General features: G+C 35.5%; 4 protein-coding genes and 1 pseudogene across 4 annotated transcripts; all 5 read left to right on the forward strand.

Moving 5' to 3' along the window:
* The first annotated feature begins 2,199 nt into the window (after positions 1–2,199).
* LOC106313370 (mitochondrial chaperone BCS1-like) lies at positions 2,200–4,190 on the forward strand. The gene has a single exon (XM_013751168.1). It carries the CDS (start codon positions 2,374–2,376, stop codon positions 3,970–3,972), a length of 1,599 nt encoding a protein of 532 aa, XP_013606622.1. The 5' UTR covers positions 2,200–2,373; the 3' UTR covers positions 3,973–4,190.
* A 2,823-nt stretch (positions 4,191–7,013) lies between these two features.
* Positions 7,014–8,903, forward strand: LOC106319233 (ATP-dependent zinc metalloprotease FtsH-like). The gene has a single exon (XM_013757508.1). The coding sequence runs from the start codon at positions 7,150–7,152 to the stop codon at positions 8,695–8,697; it is 1,548 nt and encodes a 515-aa protein (XP_013612962.1). The 5' UTR covers positions 7,014–7,149; the 3' UTR covers positions 8,698–8,903.
* Positions 8,904–10,757: 1,854 nt separating this feature from the next.
* On the forward strand, positions 10,758–13,110 carry LOC106314086 (annotated as a pseudogene).
* Positions 13,111–14,084: 974 nt separating this feature from the next.
* LOC106314087 (probable mitochondrial chaperone BCS1-B) lies at positions 14,085–15,570 on the forward strand. The gene has a single exon (XM_013752027.1). The coding sequence runs from the start codon at positions 14,101–14,103 to the stop codon at positions 15,568–15,570; it is 1,470 nt and encodes a 489-aa protein (XP_013607481.1). The 5' UTR covers positions 14,085–14,100.
* Positions 15,571–16,260: 690 nt separating this feature from the next.
* LOC106317316 lies at positions 16,261–18,164 on the forward strand. Its single transcript, XM_013755155.1, has 5 exons — positions 16,261–16,365; positions 16,507–16,855; positions 17,145–17,409; positions 17,495–17,780; positions 17,982–18,164. Exons 2-5 carry the CDS (start codon positions 16,536–16,538, stop codon positions 18,002–18,004), a joined length of 894 nt encoding a protein of 297 aa, XP_013610609.1. The 5' UTR covers positions 16,261–16,365; positions 16,507–16,535; the 3' UTR covers positions 18,005–18,164.
* The last annotated feature ends 1,040 nt before the right edge of the window (positions 18,165–19,204 follow it).

Here is a 19,204-nt window from a genome sequence, read left to right on the forward strand (position 1 = left end):
AAAAAATGAGGAAGAAGAAGAAGGGTCGGCTTATGTATTAAAAATAAACCGACGGACAGTTTCCGTCAGAATTTGGTCGGTTCTATTTTAAGCGGTTAATCAAATAAAATTTCGCAAATTTTCTTCCCGGATAAAGTGAAAAAGTCCGACGAAATTCCGACGAAACCTGTTCGTCACATTTATTTCGTCGGAATTCCGTCGGAATGTTTTGAGAATATCGCCAAAGGAAGCCTCGAGAAACTATGAGTTTCTGCATGTCTTTTGATTGGTCGGGGTTAGAGTCCGTCGGAATTTCGTCGGTATTTTCCGTCGGAATTTGGTCGGAATTTAGAGAAATAAGAATTTGGGGTTTCAAAACAACAGTCTAATGATCACATAGAAATTTTTGATAGTATGTAAATGATTTATAAGAGATTTAACTAAAATAATTACTTGTTTCACTCGATATTATACAGAATCAAAATCTACTCTTATATTACCGTAATATGTTTGTATAAGTATATAAGTGTTATTGGAGGATGTTACGAATACGTTGATATGTATACATAAATAATTTTATTATATGAAAAACTTTAACGGTGTGAACTAATTTCATATTATAAATTTATATGTGTTATTTGGATATTTTAAGTATCAAATTATACATTTATAATAACTTTGCAAATATTAAATCTGTTTCGTCGTGGAAAATTCCGACGACATTCCGACGAAAGTCAAAAACCCGTCGGATTTCCGTCGGAATATTTCGATGGAATTCCGACGAACTTCAAATCCCTATCGAAACCCCAAAATTAAAATATTCTGTCGGAATTTTGTCGGATATTTCAGACGACCTGAATTTCGTCGGTATCTCGTCGGAATGTCGTCAGAGAAAACCGACGAAAATATTGTCCGTCAGAATGTTGCGTGTTTTCTTGTAGTGGAAAGGCTCAAGTTTTTTACAAATTGTCTATTTTATGTACTGGTTTAGTCTGGTTTGGATACACTTAAAATTGATTCCCAATTTGTATTTGGTTTTAAGCTAGAAAAGATTTGATAAATCTAACGAGTTTATGAATAAATTTTGATCCGATCTCGGTTAAAAGTAAAACATACGTCTTTGGATATGTTTGAATTATCAAGTCACCGTTATTCTACATACCCCCAATATTTCAGAATCCAGAGAGTCCATTTTAATCTTAGATCATGATGTATTATTCAAATGACATCATCCCAAAGAAGAAAGCATAGCTAAGCATGCTGCTCTAAGCGCACCCGTACATACTAACAAAAAGTATACGACATCAACAAGACGACACAGTTTCACATTTATGCAATTAGCATTTTGACAATGGTGTTATTTGATTAGTTAGGTTATTAACCGTAAATCATTTTTAAAGTATTTAAATAATTACATTACAGCAAATAATTATATTTTCTTATCGTAATTTCGTGAGTATATATATATATAGTCCGCATATGGTGGTGTGGTGATTGATTAGTATTTAAGGATGTAAACAATTTTTTTATTTTATGAAATTAAAATTTATTGATCTTTCTAAAGAATAATGACTAATATGTAATTTTTTTTGTGAGTACATAATCCGTCTTTGTGTACAATATGTCATCATATTGCTATATAATTTCCTTCAAAAACTGTATAAGTAATGACTTACAGGCATGGAGCATACTAATGGTGATTTTTCACCAGATTTCTTTAAAAATACTAATAAAAGATTATTTGAGTCTTTTAAAGTTTGGAAAACCTTTTCATTTGCATTTTCAAATATTTTCCAGATGAAAGAAACTTGATGGAAGACAACTTGTTAAACGTTTTCTTCATAAAGAGTGACAAGGAAAGGAAGCTCAACTTGTAGACGAAGGTATATTATTTTACCACAGTTGACTAGAACAAATAAAATATCAACGAACAAAGCGATAGAATAATGATTTCGTCAAGAAAAAAATGACTTATGACTCATACTTGACTGAATTTTTGTATCTGAAAAATCTTTAAGTGGCTCCTCGCAAGCCTCTATAAACAATTTTCTACACCCTTCACCTAATCCTAGTAACTAAGATCGTAAACGACAAAGCCTAGTGACGTTATTTATAGTAATAAACCCTAAAAGTATATTAAAACTAGTTAAGAAACAAAATAATCGTAACGATTCCACAACATAATAATATTCTAAATATATATGGTCAGTTTCCTTTAAATTAATCAGAGGTTTCGTGCAACCTTCCTCGCAAGCTCGAGAGTACTATAAGAAGAACGTAATGGAGCAATGAAACCAAACCAGAGAGCACACACTAGCAAAGTCTCAAAACACACAAAAAGCTATTTCGTGCTACACAAGCTACTGATTTCTTGACATACAAGAAACCAAGAAGATGTTTGAAACCGGAGCAATATGGGGTATAACCGGCACGACGGTGACGAGCTTTATGTTCATTTGGGCTATGTACTCACAATACGTGCCTCGCCATCTCCGAGTCACCGTGGAGAAATACGGCTACAAGATGGTCGGATGGGTCTCTTTCTACGTCCACATCAAGTTCACAGAATACACAGAAGAAGGCCTCAAGAGAAGCGAGAACTACGACGCCATACGCAGCTATCTATCCACCAACTCAGCCGCTCGTGCGCAGAGGCTAAAGGCTAACGAGTCAAAAAACAGCAAGTCCTTGGTGCTTAGCATGGACGACCACGAGGAAGTTGAAGATGAGTTCAATGGTGTGAAGGTGAAGTGGTACTCCAACGTGAAAGTGACTCAGACTCAGTCTAACTACGGTCGAACCAGCTCGGACGAGAGAAGGTTCTTCACGCTTACTTTCCATAGGAGACACAGAGGGATGATCATTGAGACATATCTTAATCATGTGATAGATGAAGGGAAAGCTATAGGGTTGAGGAATAGAGAGAGGAAGCTTTACACTAACAACTCAAGCTCAGAGTGGTATCCCTGGAGGTCAGGTAAGTGGAGCAATGTCCCTTTCCATCATCCCGCGACGTTCGAGACTTTGGCTATGGATCCTGAGAAGAAAGAAAGGATCAAGAAGGATCTGATAAAGTTTAGCAAAGGGAAAGATTATTACAAGAAGGTTGGGAAGCCATGGAAGAGAGGCTACCTCTTGTTCGGTCCCCCCGGGACAGGGAAGTCGACGATGATATCCGCGATAGCGAACTTCTTGGACTATGATGTTTATGATCTTGAGCTAACCACCGTGAAGGACAACTCAGAGTTGAAGAAGCTGTTGCTTGATACAAAAGGTAAGTCTATCATTGTGATTGAAGATATTGATTGCTCTCTCGATCTTACGGGGCAGAGGAAAAGTAAGAAGGAGGAAGATGAAGAGGATGACGCGGAGAAGAAGAAGGAAGCTGAGAAGAAGGAGAAGAAGGAAGCTGAGAAGCTTAGTAAAGTGACACTCTCAGGGCTGTTGAACTCCATTGATGGGTTATGGTCAGCTTGTAGTGATGAGAAGATTATTATATTCACAACGAACTTTGTGGACAAGCTTGATCCAGCTTTGATAAGGAGAGGGAGGATGGATAACCATATTGAGATGTCTTATTGCAAGTTTGAAGCATTCAAGGTGTTGGCTAAGAACTACTTGGATATTGAGTCACATGAGTTGTATGGAGAGATAGAAAGATTGCTCGAGGAAACCGATGTGTCTCCTGCTGATGTTGCGGAGACTTTGATGCCGAAGTCTGATGAAGATGATGCAGATGTTTGCATCAAGCGTTTGGTCAAGACTGTGGAAGAAGAGAAGGAGAAGGCAAAGAAGTTGGCTGAGGAAGAAGAGAAGAGTAAAGCAGAGAAGGAGGAGAAGAGGAAGAAGAAGAAAGAAGAGGAAGCGGAGAAGAAGAAGATAGAGGAAGAAGAGAAGAAGAAGAAGACAGAGGAAGAAGACAAGAAGGAGAATGAAAAGAAAGTGAAGGGCTCGGAGGAAAACGGCGACGTTTCTGTAAATGGTATCAAGTAAAAAGACATGACGACGAAAAGAAGTGGCGCATGATGAATCTTGGTTTATTGTGTGTAAGGTTGAACTTTGGGTGAATATCTTCTTGTGTTTTGAGAATATCTTTTTAGACTTTTGGGTGAACATCTTTCCCAGACAAGGTTGTACTTTGGCATAGTGTTATATTGTGTCACTACACAAATTGAAACCAACCTAATAAATATTGTTAACACAAAATGACACAATCATTGTGTATTAAAAAAATCAGTATTCTATAAATTTTTCATTTCTTATGATCAAGATAACAACAAAAGAATCCCCAAAACAATTATTATTTTTCCATTTTCTTGAGTATATAATTTTAGGGTGAATTGGTTTAAAACCCTAAAAAAATGAAGAAATTAAGAAAATACCTAAGTTTCTGATTTGTTTACAAATATTTTCTTTCTTTTTATTGGATTTATTTTTATCACTAAAACTGAATATTATTATTTTGAGAACGAAATCTCTTTTTCTTTTTGAATAGACATACTTTTTCATATTTCTTTGTTTAAGGGAGAATTTCAAGTTTAACTCGTGTTTTATTCCACAATTCATGTTTATTTTTATTAAAAACACCTTTTCATAAATATTTTCTTTATTAAAAAGTAAAAGATCACAATACCCTTGTTTTATTGATATATAAATAAAAATTATATAGTTTTTGAATTATGCGTTTTCAAATTCGAAATTTTTTATAATTTTTTTTTCGAATTTTCAAATTGATTTTTTTTTTAAATTCGAAAATATTTTTGAAACTATTAAAAAATTATTTTAAATTTTAAGTATTTATTTATATATTTATTAAAATTCTAAACCCACATTCCAAAACTTCACCCTTCAAATATAAACCCTAAATCTAGTTAACGTTATGGAGTTTCTATTTACTTTTTTAAAACTAAGGATAAATGTGGTTAAAATAAATTGTATTAATAATGCGGTAGTTTAAACAATTTTTTTTTTGTTTTAATTATTATATACTCCTTAAAATACTATCAGAGGTGCTCGAGATACATAACTACTCGAATGTCTCAATCCATACTTGTATCAAGTATTTGTCGTCCTTCTTTTAAGTTAGACGTACGTCTTCTTTGAAACTTATAGACACTATGACACAAACGAGAAATCAGCAAATTTAGTTTATATCAGAGGCGAAGCTATGTTAGGTAAGCAGGGGGCAGTTGCCCCCCCCTTCCCTCCCCCCTAAAGGAATAAAGTTATAGGAATGAAAGAGAAGATTATTCCTTATCTTTAATGAGGAAAAAAATTGTTCTATATTCAATTTTAAAGGAATGAGAAAGAACGAAAAGGAAAATATATTCCTTATAAATGGTAAAAAAAATTAGGAATATTAAAAAATGCATTATTCTCTTTCAGTCACCAGTTAGACCCTTAAATGCTAAGAAAAAATTGATTGCCCCCGTTGAAAAATATTTATTGCCCCCAGCACAATCAGTTCGCAAAGTTTAATATACAGTGAAACCTCTATAAATTAATAATGTTGGGACTACATCAAAACTATAATTTTTTTATTGATTTATAGAGATATTAATTTATCGATATACTAGTTGAACCAAAAACTCAATTTGAGACTCTAAAATTATATTATTTTATAGAGATTTTTAGTGTATATTAATTTATAGAATATTAATTTAAAGAGGTTATACTGTATATAAAGATTCCATTATTTATGTTTTGTTAACGTTATTATGTTGCCTTATTTAAGTTGAACATTAAACTATTATTTCCATTTTTATATAATGAAAACGATTTTCTTTCTTTAAGAATAGTTTGCTTGACAGTTTTACTGAACATAAAATTAATATATATTTATCTAATAAGTAAATATACTCAATGGCAATAAAAATACAATATTTTTTATTTTAGTGATTATATGTTTATTTTATGAATGAAAAATCTTCTTTAAAAAAAATTTCTTTATGATTTTGTTCTTCTCATCATTTTAAGTACACTAAATTTTAAGGAAGACAATTTTTATAATCTAAATATATGTATTTGTATATGTCATACCATGAAAAAACATATTTTCATTTTTTATCAATGTTATTTTTTTAATTATCATCAATACTTTTTAAAAAAAATGGTTTTGTAAACTATATTCTATAATGATTTTATATAGTTGACAAAAATGAATTTATTAAATAATTAATAATTAATAATAATTTTATTTATAATTATTATTTGCCTGGTAAATTTTTTTTCTAGTTTGGTTTATATCCATCATTTTGGGAAGCTTATTCTTCAGTTATTAATGAAAAAAGTTGTTTTCTCATGTACCACAATAAGCAATCATTTTCTCACCGTTTTAAAACTTGTAAAATGGGTTATGTCCTAATATTTTTCAGGTTTTCCTGTTTGATCTTCTTTTCAAACATCATAATGTTTGATTCTTTTACTTTGAGATAGCGTTTTACATTGTGATATTTAATCATTAATATGAATAATCAAATGATATACATATTTCTGAAATAAAGATCCTGTCGTCATCTAGGCGTATATAAGAGTTAACGTCAAACAGTTAGAGACGCGACTAGTAGGTGTTATCTAATTATATTCCGAGTCGGCCATATACCTGCTATCTTACTATCCAATATGAAAATCTTGTTCCTTAAGAAAGTTGGATATCAAAAATGTTTTTAGTTCACCACTACACGTTACTTTATCAAATAAACAATGCAGTAGTTCAGACTCTTTTTTGGCATTGACTGGTAACATAGTTGTGGTGTCTATTCTTTATGGACCCCTTTTACTAAATTACATATTGTATAGCTATAAAGAAAATTGATGGTGGAATCCGTGCAATTTCCATCTCTTTTCAGTTTTTGTTTTGTTACGAACTTCTTTTTTAATATTCGAACTTAAAAAACAATTCGTCATTAGGTAGTTTCCAAGTGATCTCACATATGCATACGCAGACAAAATTAATATAGTAATTCCTAGACTTTTCAAGTAAATTTATTAAAATCTTGACATTATCACGTATGCGCATATTATAAATATTACGAGCCATCTCTACCAGAACCACATCTTCTTCCCCCAATATTATCCTTCCCTTCCGATCAAAATCTCAGATTAAACTCATCTCAGAAAGCTTATTTCTTACTCAAGAAGTATAAATAAACCTATTCCAAAACCCTAAAAATGGCTACGATGGGTCAACTATGGGCTAACACAGGCTCTGCTCTAGCAACCCTAATGTTTGTATACACAATCTTCAAACAATGGTTCCCTCACGTTGGAGACCACTTTGAACCATTCTTTCAAAGACTATTCAGCCGTTTCTACCCTTACATCCAAATAACGTTTCACGAATACAGCGGAGAGCGTTTCCAGCGAAGCGAGGCCTACTTAGGGATCCAAAGCTATCTCAGCAAAGACTCCTCTTCTCGAGCCAAGAAGCTAAAAGCCAACACGACCAAAGGAAGCAAGTCGCTTGTCCTAAGCATGGATGATAAGGAAGAGATTACAGACGAGTTCGAGAACGTTACGGTCTGGTGGCAGTCCAAGAAAGAAGGTAATATTAGGCAATCGTTCTCTTTTTACCCTGCGGCTGATGAGAAGAGATACTACATGTTGAGGTTCCATAGACGTGACAGAGAAGTCATCATAGAGAGGTATCTTGAGCATGTTATGAAGGAAGGGAAGACGATAGAGCTGAAGAATAGAGAGAGGAAGCTTTATTCGAATACTCCGGGACAGAACCATGGGAACCAGACAAAGTGGAGTCATGTAACGTTTGAGCATCCAGCGACTTTTGATACTCTAGCTATGGAAGAGAAGAAGAAGGAAGAGATCAAAAGCGATCTCGTTAAGTTTAGTAAGAGCAAAGATTATTACAAGAAGATTGGTAAGGCTTGGAAGAGAGGGTATCTCTTGTTTGGACCACCCGGGACTGGTAAATCAACCATGATTGCTGCCATGGCAAACTTCTTGGAGTATGATGTTTATGATCTTGAGTTAACAACGGTTATGGATAACACACAGCTGAGGAGGTTACTGATTGAGACTTCTACAAAGTCTATTATTGTGATTGAAGATATAGATTGTTCTCTTAACCTAACGGGACAGAGGAAGAATAAGAAGGAGGAGGAGGATGAAGATGGAGACGACAAGGAAGCAATAGAGAAGAAGATGATGAAGAATGAAGGTGATAAGAAAGAGAGCAAAGTTACATTATCAGGGCTACTAAATTTCATTGATGGGTTATGGTCAGCATGTGGTGGGGAGAGGATCATTGTGTTTACTACAAACTTTGTGGACAAGCTGGATCCTGCTTTGATTAGGAAAGGAAGAATGGATAAACATATAGAGATGTCTTATTGTGGGTTTGAAGCTTTTAAGGTGTTGGCAAAGAACTATTTGGATGTGGTGGAGAGTGAGTTATTTGATGAGATAAAGAGGTTGCTTGAGGTTGAAGAAATCAAGATGACGCCGGCTGATGTTGGGGAGAATCTGTTGCCTAAGTCAGAAGGGGAAGAGGGAGAGACTTGTTTGAGGCGCTTGATTGAAGCTTTGAAAGAGGAGAAGGAGGAGGCAAAGAGGAGGGTTGAGGAAGAGGCGAAGCAGAAGAAGGAAGAAGAGGAAGAGAAGAAGAGGAGGAAGGAAAAGAAAGCTGAGAAGGAGGCAAAGGAAGAGGAGGAGAAGAAGAAGAAGAAAAAGATTGAAGAAAATGGTGACGCAGAGCATTGAATTTGAAGAAAAATCGATATATGTTGGTTTTATTTATCGTTTTGTCTCTTCCATCACATGAATAGCTTTAAAGAACATCACTAAGAGGCATAGAAACAAATCATTATGCTACAAACTTGCTGATTTTCTATATCAATAGAGAGCTATGATGAAGTAACATGAATTGTAATATATGGTTAATATGATGTAGAACCATTTATCTTATATTTTTGCAGGGAGCATATCAAAATAAAAGGAGTAAACACGTTATAGTAGAAGTGTGGAGCATAGTTGAAAACAGTCTAGATTGTCTACTGTATTTGCAATAGTTTATTAGAACTGGGGGAAAAGTGGTTGTCAAATTTGCTTTTAACTCGCACGCCAAAGCGGTTACATCACATCTTTGTCTTGTTGCATACATCGTGGAATATGTGACGAAAGCTGATTTTTATTTATATATTTCTGGAACAAAGTAAGTTCACATGAAGATACATGGACGGCGAGGAGAGGAAAATGACAATGACAAAACTCGGAAGTTTCCTAAAAGTAAAAGTTGCGTACGTACGTAGCTTTAGTCATAACGGTTGGAGATACTATAACTTTGCTACCGAATACTTTCTGAACATCTTATTTCCTCAATTAGATATAATATGGTTTATATTATATTTAGAGAATATATTTACATGACTGATAAAATATCCACTATTTTTTAATAGATATCAATAGGAGGATCGATATTTTTTATGAGACTTGGGAACAAAGTCGTATAGAGACTAGAGAGTGCGTGAAACTGTAAATTTTTTACATTTTATGATGTTACAGTTGAGAAAGAAAAAAATAAAATTATATCCTATGATGTCAAATAGACCGAACATGTTGACGTTGTTGGACTTTACGAATCACTTAAACGATGCATTCTTACATAACTTTGATGTTATCAAGTGCATTATATTTTTAAAAGATGGTGGCGACTCTATTGAACTTGACCAAATCAGTTAAGGATAATTTTTTTGAAAAAGATATAAACTCATTGAACGAATTTGCTTAGAGTAATTTTTTTTTATTTACTATAAAGAGAGGGAAAAAAATAATGAATGGCAACAAGATAATCCTCTGAAGATACTTGTAAGGAGTGGAATTGTGGAAAATTTTATTTAACTGATACAAATTTAAACACCAAAAAGGAAAATTTATAAAAAAGTTAAATATGAGTCTAATTATGGCAACTCTTAATCAAATAAACCAAATATTTTTTTTAAGAAATAAAAAAAGGAAGCAAACTAAAATAAAAATGTATAATATGAGTCGATTTATGGCAACTTTTAATTAACTGAACCAAAAGAAAAAGAAAAGCTTAATAACCATGAAACCGATGGAAAAAGAGTACATATTCCTCAAATAACACATGCAAAATGAAAACAAAAACAATATTTCGAAAAGAGTAAAACTAAACTTGGAGCCCAAGAGTTCTAAAGTGGAGACATGTAATAGACCTTTTAATGATGATATACTCTTTTAAATACTATCAGGGATGCTCGAGATACATAACTACTCGAATGTCTCAATCCATACTTGTATTAAGTATTTGTCGTCCTACGTTTAGTTAGACGTCTTCTTTGAAACTTATACACACGATGACGCGAACGAGAAATCAGCAAATTTATTTTTAGTTTATATCTATCATTTTGGGAAGCTTTTTCTTCAGTTACTAATTAATGAAAAAAAATTGTTTTCTCATGTACCAGAATAAATAATCATTTTCTCACCGTTTTAAAACTTGTAAAATGGGTTATGTCTTAATATTTTTCAGGTTTTCCTATTTGATCTTCTTTTGAAACATTCATAATGTTTGATTCTTTTATTTTTAGATAGCGGTTTTACATCGTGATTTGTAATACTAATATGTATAATCATATGATACATATTTCTGAAATAAAATCCTGTCGTCATCTAGGCGTATTTAAGAGTTAAGGTCAAACACTTAGAGACGTGACTAGTAGGTGTTATCTAATTATACTCCGTGTCGGCGATATACCTGTTATCTTACTATCCAATATGAAAATCAGACGTGACTAGTAGAGATGTCTTATTGCGGTTTCGAAGCTTTTAAGGTGTTGGCCAAGAACTATTTGGATGTGGTGGAGAGTGAGTTATTTGATGAGATAAAGAGGTTGCTTGAGGTTGAAGAAATCAAGATGACACCGGCTGATGTAGGGGAGAATCTGTTGCCTAAATCAGAAGGGGAAGAGGGAGAGACTTGTTTGAGGCGTTTGATTGAAGCTTTGAAAGAGGAGAAGGAGGAGGCAAAGAGGAGGGTTGAGGAAGAGGTGAAGCAGAAGAAGGAAGAAGAAGAGGAAGGAGAAGAAAGCTGAGAAGGAGGCAAAGGAAGAGGAGGAGAAGAAGAACAAGAAAAAGATTGAAGAAAATGGTGAAGCAGAGCACTGAATTTGAAGGAAAAAAATCTATTTATCGCTATAATAAAGCATTTAAGTCTTTTCCATCTCGTGAAAAATCTATTTAAGCTAATCATAAGATTCAGAACATTGTTTAGCCTTCTATCATTACGTATAACCCACGACATAGCGAGGTCTAGTCTGTAACAGAGATATATAAAAGAAAAACATTGCAATCAGAGAGCTATGATGAGGTAACATGAATTGTTGTATATATGATTGATATGATGTAAAACCACTTATTTTATATTTTCTAATTACGATAGAGTTCCAGATTTTAGTCCCATGTTTCTTATAAGTCAAAAATCAGATTTTTTTTTATTTAAACAATATCACTTCGTATGTCGGTAAAACGTAGGTAAACTTATGTTAACAGAAGTCTTTAATTTTTGTCTGTACTGACGTCGAGCTTCGACCAACACTCTCTCTGGTACGAGTCCTCCCTCAGGTCCGTCTCAGAATCTGCTGAACTGCTCTATACTTACAACAGTGCGATTCATGGATTCTATCCATAGAGTCAAGATCACCTAGAGACGACACCGGTCACGGAACACACACGTCATCAACCGCGGCTGGATCCGTCGTGCAAGGAGCTAGTCTTCTAGGCTTCGCTAATGGGACAGCTCGTGGGGTTGCTTCCCGGGCTCGAGTGGCCGTTTACAAAGTTTGTTGGATAAATGGTGGTTGCTTGAGCTCAGATATTTTAGCTGGAATGGATAAAGCCATCGAAGATAACGTGAACGTTATGTCCATTGGAGCATTCGCGGCCATGGAAAGAGGGATCTTTGTTTCATGCTCTGCTGGCAATAGGGGTCCCAGCTAGCTCTTACAGTGTTAGGAACGTAGCTCCGTGGATTACTACTGTTGGGGCTGGTACTATTGATCGTGATTTTCCCGCGCTCGTGATCCTCAGCAACGGGCAGAACTATACTGGAGCTTGGTTGTTTAAAGGAGATGCTCTCCCGCCTAAATTATTGTCGTTTGTTTACGCCGGGAATGCTAGTAACAATGATACTGAATATCTATGTTACCTCGAAACACTGATACCCGAGAAGGTAAAGGGGAAGATCGCACATCAAAGGGGAGGTAGTGAAAGCTGCTGGTGGACTCGGAATGATTTTGGCGAATACGGAGGATGACGGAGAAGAGCTTCAGGCGGTTGCTTATTTGGGACAAAAAGCTGGTGACGTTATCTCTTGACCGATCCCAATCCCACGGCTAGGATTGTTATCCAAGGAACTGTAGTCAACGTCCAGCCCTCTCCCATGCTTGCAGCTTTTAGCTCCCGAGGACCTAACCCGGTAACGCCAAACATTCTCAAACCGGACTTGATCGCTCCGGGTGGACCGGAGTTGCTAGTCCAACCGGACTAGATTCTGATACTCGCCGCGTGGAATTCAACATCCTCTCTGGAACGTCCTTGTCTTGCCCTCACGTCAGTGGTTTAGCGGCTCTACTCAAGTCTGTGCATCCGCAATGGAGCCCCGCGGCGATTCGATCTGCTCTTATGACCACTGCTTACAAATCCTACAAAGACGGAAAACAGATCATCGACATCGCGACGGTGGATTATTTAGATTTCCTCTGTGCAATGGACTACACAGCTTCGGATATCGAAATCGTGTCGAGACGCAACTACACTTGTGATCCGAGTAAAACATACTCGGTCGCTGATCTAAACTACCCGTCGTTCGCCGTTTACGTCGACGTAGCCGATGAATACAAGTACACACGCACGGTCACTAGCGTGGGAGGAGCTGGGACATACTCTGTTAAAGTAACCTCGGAGACAACAGCAGTCAAGATTTTGGTTGAACCGGCGGTTTTGAATTTCAGAGAAGTAAACGAGAAGAAATCGTATGCGGTAACGTTTACCGTAGACTTGTCTAAGCCGTCTGGGTCTAGCAGCTTTGGGAGCATCGAGTGGTCAGATGAAAAACATGTGGTGCCTAGTACCGTGGCTGTTAGCTGGAACCATTAAGGGGTTGATTGACAAGTGCTTTAGAAGTGCCGTAAGATCTCTCTACAAATCTAAATTATTTCTATAACCCAAGTTTTTGCCAATCATGCTTTGTAAAATTTTTTAAAGCTACAGATTTATCTTTCCTTTTTACTTATTTTTAACTGTGGAAAACCATAAATCTAGAGCACTTATTTTTTTGATTTAGAAAATTTATATGTAAGTCTTTGAATCTTTTTAAACCTACAGCTAATATTCTACAGCAAAATTATCTAAAAAAAAAAAAATCTACAGTTTTATTTCTAAAGCAAAAATATAAAGCTACAGCTCTTTCCGATCATCTCTTAAGAGACTCGAAAAAAAAGAGAACGTCATGAGGGTTCGGTTTAGTATAACCTGTCCACATAAAATTTTAAACGACCAATAATAAGGATCATTTTTTATATATATAAAGTTTGAAATATATTATAAATAAAATTTTACTTGAAATCTATTGTAGATAGAAATAGTTTTGTTATGCATCCGCGTATATATGCAGAAATGAATATTGACCGAAAAACTTAATTGTAATTGTTATCTATACTAATTAATGATTTTTTACATTAATGAAAATTTTATTTCCCCTACTAATCATCTAAAAGTTTTATTGGGACAATTGAAGAAAGGAAGCAAACTAAAACATCAGCATGGACGTGACGTCGTCCGAAAAATGTATAATATGAGTAGAATTAGAGAGAATTATGGCAACTTTTAATTGAGCCAAATAAAAAGCTTAGTATCCATAAAGCCAAAGAAAAATAAGGAAAGTTTCCTTAAATAACATTTACACAGTGAAAACCAAAACAGTAATTTGGAAAATAGTAAAAGTAAAATTGGGGTCCGAGAGTTCTAAAATGGAAACATATATAATAACCTTTCACGTGACACAGACTATATATATCAAGTCATACCCTAAAGGCCTAAACACAACCAAATCCTGGTTACAGAAAGAAACATACTTTGAGAAAGAAGATGATAATGATGGGAAACACATTTGGTTCAGGCATGGCGAGTGTGTTTTTCTTATGGGCAACCGTTCAACAGTTCTTCCCTAATCACCTCAAGATCGCCATTAAGGAGTGTTTAATCTCTTCAATCCAACAATTCACCTTTGTCCAGAGACTTTCAGACAGATTCATCACTTTCTTCTCTCCTTACGTCGAAATTAAAATCTCTCAGTACGATGGTTATCAATACAATCACGCCTTCGCATCCATCGAGACCTACCTTGGTGAAAAAGCTACCGACAAAGCCAAGCATCTCAGAGCAAGCCAGGTCAAAGAGAGCAAAGACTTGGTCTTGAAACGAGACGACACTAGAACCCGAGATGAGTACAAAGGAGTTAACGTCTGGTGGGAGATTGAAACTGATTCCGAAGGGTTTAGAACATACAAACTCACTTTCCATCGACGGTCACGTGACATTGTAACGAATTCTTACATGAAACACATTTTTGAAGAAGGGAAACTGATAGACGCCAAGAACAAGAAGATGAAGCTGTATACAAACAACCCTAGCTCTAGCTGGGGTCCTAACAAGACTGCTTTATGGAGATGCATTGATTTTGAGCATCCCGCGAGTTTTGATACATTAGCTATGGATTCAAAGAAGAAGGAAGAGATCTTGAATGATCTTGCTGCGTTTAGTAATGGGAAAGAGTACTACAAGAAGATTGGGAAAGCTTGGAAGAGGGGTTACTTGCTGTATGGGCCACCGGGGACCGGTAAATCCACAATGATAGCTGCAATGGCGAATTTATTAAACTATAGTATCTATGATGTTGAGCTCACAGCTATAAAGGACAACTCGGAGTTGAGGAAGCTACTCATTGGTACAGCTACTAAGTCTATAATTGTAATTGAAGACATTGATTGTTCTTTGGATCTAACGGGTCAAAGAAGTTTCAAGAAGAAGAAGAAGAAGAAGAAGAAGAAGGAGAGGTTCTTGATGAGTTGGAAAAAAGAAAAAGATAAAGACCAAGAAGAAGGCAAAGAAGAGAACAAGAGTTTTGTAACGCTTTCTGGTCTTTTAAACTTCATAGATGGGATCTGGTCTGCTTGTGGACAAGAGAGGATCATTGTCTTCACGACGAATCACTTGGCTAAACTTGACCCGGCTTTAATCAGGAGAGGGAGAATGGATATGCACATTGAGCTGTCTTACTGTACTTTCGAGGCGTTCAAGATTCTTGCCAAGAACTACTTGGATCTTGATACTCATCCTCTGTACACTAAAATAGAGTCTTTGTTGAAGGAAACGAAGATTGCACCAGCTGATGTCGCCGAGAACTTGATGAAGAAGAAGAGTGAAATAGATGCTGATGGATCACTGAATGATCTGATTGATGCTCTGGAGGGGAAGAATGCTCAGAAAGCCACAGTAGATGAAAGCAGTGAGAAACATGGTATCAAAAGATTTAATCCATTCCGCAATTTATTTTAAGCATTTGAATATAAGATTCATGGTTGATGTTTTTAGCTTATAAGTTTTGTTTGTCTAATAAATAGTAAGCAGACTACATAGCTGTTTAGACGATTCGATTATCTTGTTTTTTTTTCTAACTTTTTAGCATTTTAGAATGCAGCACTTGCTATTTGAAGCATTTGAATATAAGATTCATGGTTGATGTTTTAGCTTATAAGTTTTGTTTGTCTAATAAATAGTAAGCAGACTCTACATAGCTGTTTAGACGATTCCATTATCTTGTTTTTTTTTCTAACTTTTTAGCATTTTAGAATGCAGCACTTGCTGTAGCCAATAATCATAGATAAGTGAAAAAAATGTGAAATAGAGACAACATTAAATGAGATGGCTTGTTGTTTGTTTATAAAGTTTTCTCAACATTCCTGCCATGGCCATGTCAAGTATGTATTACGTTAAAAAAAAATGTATTACGTTGTTCTACTATTCAAAAGTCACAAACACTCTGATTGAATAAGAGAATCTTCAATTCGATGTCTCACTAATATAAGATGAAATGGATTCTCCATATATACACGTACACCTTTGTATCCATGCAAATATATATACAGGTACAGTTCCCTAATATGCCCATTCATCAATGTCTAAAACATAATACCAAAAATAAGAAACCTCCTTTTTTTCTAAATCCAAACCAAAGAAACTAAAAAGGGTTCCAAAGGTACCTAACCTGAACATCGTTCTCATAAATGATCTTCAATCCAATCCTTGAAGGTAAGATCGCAGCCGTGGCCACCTACAGATCCATTTTTTCAGGTAATCAAAACTCACATTTATATCATTTTCGAATTCAAACATAAATGTTTAATGACATTTTCAAGAAAGACTATAAGCATTCAGATTTGTAAATGGCTTTAACGAATCTGTTCTTATGATATGTTTTTCTTTTTGTGAAAGATTGTGTATTTTGATACAAGAGAACAATAATGGAGATTTTCAAGAAGGCTGAAACCGTGCGTTTACGTAGCTACCATGACAAGTACCTTCTAGCAGACGACGACGAAGATTCCGTGAACCAAGACAGAGACGGACGTTGCATGAACGCTAGATGGACGGTGGAGATTCTAGAAGAAGCAAACGTGATCCGTCTCAAAAGCTGTTTTGGCAAGTACCTAACCGCATCAAACATGCCATTGTACCTTGGCATGACAGGCAAGAAGGTAACGCAGACGCTGCCACGTCGTCTGGACTCATCAACTGAATGGGAACCCGTTAGAGAAGGCGTTCAAGTTAGGCTCAAGACAAGGTAACACCTCTTGATAATCTCTTTTAAAAAGAATGATGTAAGAACATTTGAGTGCATTATCTAACCCAGTATCTAAACAATAAAAAAATGAAACATATCACAAAAGATGGAGAGAGAATAAGAAGAGGTTTTCGTTTAAGAACCTCAACAAAAAAGTTTGAGATACTTTTGTATTATGTGTCATTTCATAATTGTTTTTTTTTTTAATTTAATCATTAACTGAATTACATTAAATATTTTACTTGTGAGAGCTCCATGTTGAGATACTTATGGATGGGCATGCTCTTAGGTATGGGCAGTATCTTCGAGCTAATGGAGGTTTACCACCATGGAGAAACTCAGTCACACATGATGTTCCTCATAGGTCAACCACACAGGATTGGGTTTTGTGGGATATTGATATTTTGGAAATCAGAAAGAAGAAACCACCACAACCTATTCTCCCGCCTCCTCCACCACCACCAGAGGTTCTGATGGCAACAATAGATGATCACGCTGAGCACAACTCACCCAAAGAGTTCTCTCTCAAGTCCCCAAGATTTTCTAAAACAGAGGTTTTGATCAGTTTCAGTATCCTATGATCATTGATTGCATTCACTGATATGTGACCATTTTAAAAAAAAAAAATTATGATCACAGGTTGAAGATAGAGTCAGCTCACCAGGCAAGGCAGATGGGAGACTAATTTATTACAGGGTTGGGGATGAAGATGGGAACGTGGATGAAGGAGCAAAGGAAGAGCTTTTCTGTTTCAAGGGACTGGGACTAGAGGAGCTGAAACAGAAGCTTGAAGAAGAGACAGGTCTGAGTGATGTATCAATCTGTTCCAAGAACCCTTTAAACGGCAAATTATATCCCCTTAGGCTGCATCTCCCTCCCAACAACTCAAAGATGCATGTCGTTTTGATCCCTTCCTCTTCAAAAGGTTAGTTTTATTTTCATTTTTATATATTTTCCAACATATCAAAACAAATGAATAATCAGGAAATAAGTTAGACACTGTTCTAGCTTTTTTTTTGTGGATTCTGGTTTAGAAATGGAGAGATGTGTGACGTAGATGGGTTTTTAATTTTAGTTATTTGATTGAATATAAACTGAATAGATTGTGGTTTGTGAAATTCTACAGGGGATGATGCAAGCACATCTTGAAGCATGGTTCAAAACTACAGAGAGTTTGTTGTCCAAGACCAAAAAGAACTGTGTATTTTGGTAAACATGCTGTAGATCAACAAGACCTTTTCAACATAACACTGCATACCATAAATATGTTTTGATGCTAAAATAATCTAGCATCAGGCTGTATGTTAAATCCTACCTAAGTAACCAAAATCCCATCTATTTATTGTCTATAAGCTTCTTTTATTCTCAGTGATATATGTTCATGAAACAAATCATATTTGAGTAAACTGTTAAAGGAGAGCCTAAATTTATTAAACATCAAGTTTCTTAAGGAGCACAAGATAACTCAAGGTTAAGAAAGACAGGAGAGTACCTGACCAAACCAGTGCTCCTGAGGGTAGACAAGACACGCATTCTTATCAAGCACCGGTTACCTGCAGTAACAGATTTAATTACCTTAGTAGATAGATAGTACAATGGAAAATATCTTAAGATGAGCTTATATGGCTTACATCATATACTCAGCTTTTCACAATATTCAAGGGTCTTAAATTTCTCTACTCTCTAGATGTTTATAGGTAACGTCATGCAATTTCATCTGTAGCTCCTGTTTTTTTTTGCTCATGCACTTCTCTACTCTCGGGACACCATAAAGTCAGATTCAGACATTAGCCTTGCTTAAGTATCCGTTCACATGTCTCTGTGTTTTGTTCAAACCACAGAATAAGATGTTGTTGTCATTCTGCTCTTCTTTGGCTTGGCCTATCTCACTCTTCATCACTCACGGCCAGCTTCTCTCTGTTTTGTTCACTCTATTTGTTACTTGTGTTTCATCATCCAAAAGCACACTCACTCACTCACTCTTTGTTCTCACTTGTGTATAATCATAACACAAGCTCACACCTCTCTTTACTCTCTAACGTTTCTTTTTTGTTTGTATAGAGAGAAGAGAGAACACTTTGAATGTCTACATCTTTTAACTCTTTTTCATTAATTCTTCTTCAAACACAACCATACATACTTATAGTAGATTTCTCCACTTACTCTCCCTTACACTTATAGCTTTACCTACTCCCACTTGTCCATGCCTCTATATTAGGCCATGGACTAATTCTACAAGCAAACTAACTAGTTATCTTATTCTTCTTGTTGTGTAACTTCTAGTTACACAACCAAGTTTTCTTCCTTTCTTGCTCTTCACGCTTCTTCTTCCTCCGTTTCTTGCGTTCC

Source organism: Brassica oleracea, chromosome C9, assembly GCF_000695525.1.
Source record: "Brassica oleracea var. oleracea cultivar TO1000 chromosome C9, BOL, whole genome shotgun sequence".
Lineage (NCBI taxonomy): Eukaryota > Viridiplantae > Streptophyta > Magnoliopsida > Brassicales > Brassicaceae > Brassica > Brassica oleracea.